The sequence below is a fragment of the Antrostomus carolinensis genome, unplaced genomic scaffold (assembly GCF_000700745.2).
Source record: "Antrostomus carolinensis isolate BGI_N321 unplaced genomic scaffold, ASM70074v2 Scaffold23061, whole genome shotgun sequence".
Lineage (NCBI taxonomy): Eukaryota > Metazoa > Chordata > Aves > Caprimulgiformes > Caprimulgidae > Antrostomus > Antrostomus carolinensis.
Window position 1 is genome coordinate 1 of NW_010295136.1, and position 4,722 is coordinate 4,722.

The window sequence follows — 4,722 nt, forward strand, 5'->3', positions numbered from 1 at the left end:
TTCCTTCCCTCGATGGCAGTCCCTCCCTCCCTCCCTTCCCTCCACAGCAGTCCATCCTTCCTTCCTTCCCTCCACATCCTCACTACAACGCTTCTGCCTTCACAGCAATTACAAGGATGTTACTGATGACATCTGTAACATGAGGGTTTTAATCAAGTTACCTCACAAACAAGAAGTGTTACCTTTCTGATTCAATACAGATGCATCCTTGCTGTCAAAAGCACGACAAGGAGCATTTTGAAAAGCTGCATATCAAGAGCTGTGATCAAAACAGTGTTATCTGACTATTAAAACACAGGTTTTTGATGATTTAAAAACTTGGAACAATAATCAATCATCTAAGATATTACACTTGTTGGGCTGTAGCTGGAAATGGCTTTAAGCCCAACTCCAAACTCTGGAAAACTTCAGAGACATTTTGCTGCCTTGGCTCATCTCTAATTTCAACCCTTATTTATGCACCAGAGCGATTCCATGTATTAACCCTCTGTCATTCCACACGTCAGACTAACTTTCCAGATTAAACTAGAGCTCAGGGGCAGAAAGATTGATTAACTTATATAATTTTCCTCAAACTTCAAAATTTGTCATGTCTTATGGCAAGGAAAAGGTCAGTTAAATACCTTTTCCCATCAACAAGGTGTTTTCCCCCTTTCTGTTTTAACTGTCTTTAATGTCCTAGGACATATCCTGAGCTCTTATGAAGTGTCTCAACTGTAGAGGAGGGTATATTCCATTGTGTTGAGTGGCATATCTGGATTATTTAAAAAGAATCAGCTGCCAGCAAAATCTGTTCAATGTCAAGACAATATAAATGGTAGCACCCTTAAAAGATAAAAATAAATAAATAAATAAAACATCCACAAAAACCCCACACAACTGTATCTTTGATGAAAAAACAGAAAAATTACAGACAAGCCTTCCTCTAAGTCTCTATTGCTTAAGTTATATTTAGGCAATTATATGTTTATACAATCACATTAAAAATGATGGGTTTTCTCAAAACTGCTCCATTCAAAAGAGATAAAATTGAATCCAGAGCTTGTGCTCCTCCTTCAATAGGACATTAATGCCTTTTGGAAAGTTGCATGCCTAGGGGCTGATGAAGTACAGCAATATTTAAGCCCTTTTGTGGACAGATACTGATCTCTTGCTCTTCTGTTCTTGCTCATACAGATAGCCAAGGTGCTGTGGTGGTATTATTTTTCCAAAGTAATTGAATTCATGGACACTATCTTCTTTGTACTGAGAAAGAAAAGCAGCCAGATCACCTTCCTTCATGTGTATCACCATGCCACTATGTTTAACATTTGGTGGTGTGTTCTGAACTGGATACCCTGTGGGCAAAGTAAGTCTCTGTTTGCTTCATCACCTGGGGTGTAAGTCATCTGTTGCTGGAGGGGAGTCTCATCACCGTGCAAAGCAAGTGCATCACCATGCTATATGACAGCACCTTGAAGGTTCATTGCCTTTCAGAACTGCAGAGCACAGTAAAATTAAAATAATGGTTAAAAATTCAAGGGAAAAAAAAGTGTTTTCCACTTAGCTGCCACAACCTCTGATACTTACCTCTCTTCAAACTGCTTTTACACAGGATAACACTACTGAGTAGTACACAAGAGTGATCACATACAAGTTTTATTCCAAAAGCAGATGTAGGAAGAAATCATGACCCTAATAAAATCAGTGTCAACCATGATACAACAATTCAATAGCGTTTTTCAAGCTTGACTCCTGCATGCATCAATCTGACACCCTGCTTTAGGAAGTTACTTTACATAACTGCTAATTAAAATACCAGTTTGTTTTGTTTTCAATGAGAATACATCTCATTCAAGTAGTAGAACTACTAGACAGCCAGAACTGATCAACAGTCTTACATTTCATATTGAAATAGCAGAAATAACAGCATCCTTTGCCACCTTATATTTTGGGTTCAACATGTTTCGCAACAGTAACCTCTAACCAATGTGGATTTTAGATGGATACTTCAACTGTCATCATCTCCCTTGCTGTGGTGGGGAAGATGTATGGTGCCACAGGTGGCTCATTTGGCATTTGTACACAAAGTCCAAACAGCAGAGAACTGATTCAAGTGTCTCACAACACACACGCTTTTCCAGGGCTTCCTGTGGGACTGGTAGCAGAGTTGAGAAGAAAATCAGTTTTCTTACTCTGAGCTGTTAAAGGGAGTCACTTCAGTCCACTGAAATATTTTGTAAAACAACTTGTTGCAGGTGTTTTTCAGAACAAAAAGTAGAATTCACATTTCTTGGCATTTACTTTGGACAGCACAAAATCAAAGTAAATCACTGTTAGAGGCAGAAGCAGAGAACGAGGATTTCATAACACTTACGAGCTATTTCTACAGAGGCATAAACAACTTGGCACGAGTTTGTGCTTTCTATTGTGTCTGAACATATTTCTCGCACTTTGCACTATTATAATTAATATATTGAGTGGAAAAATCAGTAATTAAGTGATCAGTAATTATTAAGTAATTAACCAGTGAAAAAATCAAAACAATTGGTGAGACCACTTTGTAGCTGTCAAGCACTGCCATCAAACACACGAGCATACCGCAAATAGAGTAATGCTGCTGCTCCTCCGTACTCTATGAGGTACAGAGGACAATTCATTTACTCTAGAATTAGTATTTACTAACTATAGCTGACTAGAGTGGCAAGGCATTATCTAGAGTGAAATTTTACAAATCTGCCACCAGTCAAAGAGTCATGGAAAAAATGAGCATGGTGCTCAAACAGAGCCCCACCAGGCTAGTTTAATTCAGAGTAAAGCCCTTACTACTGCACCAGGGAGCTGGAGAGTGGGCGTCTCCCAGGGCCCTAAGCCATGGTACCAGCAGCACAGTCACCCACAGCAGTGTTCAAAGCTCACAGAAATAATGGAGAGACTCATGCAAAGAAGAATATTTAGGAAGGAAACAAAAGCAAGAACCTGTAAAGTACAGAACAGAAAAGGAAAGTGGAGAAAATGAAAAATATGGGGTGAAGATACAATATTTAACGAGAAAAACTCAATAGGAAGTATCATTCAGTTTGACAGTTGTCCCTAGGACAGCATCTCTTCACATCAGAGGTGTCTTTAGCAAAGGATAAGCACAAAAGGAAGACTTATCGCATACGGGGAACATTGCTAACAATAATATCTTCTCTCACTTTTTAGCAGTTGGTATATAGAACCATAGACTGGTTTGGGTTGGAAGGGACCTTAAAGATCATCCAGTTCCAAATCCCCTGCCATCAGCAGGGACACCTTCCACTAGACCAGGTTGCTCAAAGCCTCATCCAGCCTGGTCTTCAACACTTCCAGGGAGGAGCAGCCACAGCTTCTCTGGGCAACCTGGGACAGTGTCTGACCACCCTCACAGGAAAGAATTTCTTCATATCTCATCTAAATCTACCCTATATAAAATATTTTCCTTGATGGATTTTTACAGGTTTCTTTGGACCCACTTTGAATAGCTTTATCCATGTGCTCATGTATTCTTATTACGGACTGTCCGTCATCCCTTCCATGCGCAAGTATCTCTGGTGGAAGAAATACCTCACTCAGGCACAACTGGTATGTATCTATTTTACTCTCGTTTTCACCTACCAGAAATCCTTCAAAATGACAGAGAGGGTAAAATGAGTTATAGATAAACATTATCATTTGCAGAATCAAGCCAGTTAGAATTCAAATATAACAGAGCTATCATACAGAATAAGTCACTAGTGCAGCCTGGTATAACTTTTTCCATCATAAAATTCCATTACTTTTGATCTCTTGTGTAGAAAATGAACACTGCTTAATCATGGCAAATAGACTGATTAATAAGTTATTAAAAACTGTCTGACAGAGCCAGCTCCAGCTGACTCCAAGACAGACCCACCACTGGCCAAAGCTGAGACCACCAGAAAAGCTGGGGGCACCTCTGTGATACCATATTTAATAAAGGGTAAAAAAATGCTGAGAGAGGAGTGAGAAAATGTGACAGAAACAGCCATGCAGACACCTGGGTCAGAGCAGAAGGAAGAGGGGAGGAGAAGACCACGGTGAGGCAGACTCATTTATCCCTATCTTAACTCTGTTAATGCTGACACCAGCCTACCTGAACTTCTCCTCAGACCTGGGATTTCCATTTTCTGTTCAGACTTCTAAAGCTATTGCCTGGAATCTTCAGAGTTTTCTCAAGTTTCTGCCCAAAAACAGAGACAATGCTGTACGTGACACAGTCTGGAATATAGAACAACTGCTATTAAAAAAAAGCACTTTAATTTTGCCAACTAGGTCTATAACTCATATTCTTAGAAAAACCTAAGATTCTAAGAAATCTCTGACCTGTTTGGTTGGGGTTTTTTTTTAATTTCATAAGAGCACCATTTTATCTTAACCCTCACAATATGTTCACAGGTTCAGAAACAGGTAGTTGTCAAGAGTACTCAAACTTTCAAAGAGCAGGACTAGCTGACATTGTTATATCTGATGTAGCCAGCACTGGCCCTTTCTCAGCAAATATTCATGCATGGTCTTTTCTCCACAGGTCCAGTTTCTGCTCACTATTGTGCACACACTCAGCGCAGCTGTGAAGCCATGTGGATTCCCATTTGGCTGCCTCATGTTCCAGTCCTCCTATATGGCCACGCTGGTTGTTCTCTTCATAAACTTCTACATTAAGGTAAGCAGTCTTCCAAGAGCTTTCCAACAAAGTTGGGGGGG

At 39.9% G+C, this 4,722-nt stretch overlaps 1 protein-coding gene across 1 annotated transcript; it reads left to right on the top strand.

Annotated features, from left to right (window-relative positions):
• Nucleotides 1-604: 604 nt before the first annotated feature.
• LOC104532636 (elongation of very long chain fatty acids protein 2-like) lies at nt 605-4,712 on the top strand (the record flags this gene model as incomplete). Its single annotated transcript, XM_010177888.1, has 5 exons — nt 605-716; nt 1,022-1,040; nt 1,177-1,348; nt 3,461-3,585; nt 4,547-4,712. Coding segments are annotated over 5 exons (594 nt in total), but the record flags the coding sequence as incomplete, so codon positions are not given.
• Nucleotides 4,713-4,722: the final 10 nt, after the last annotated feature.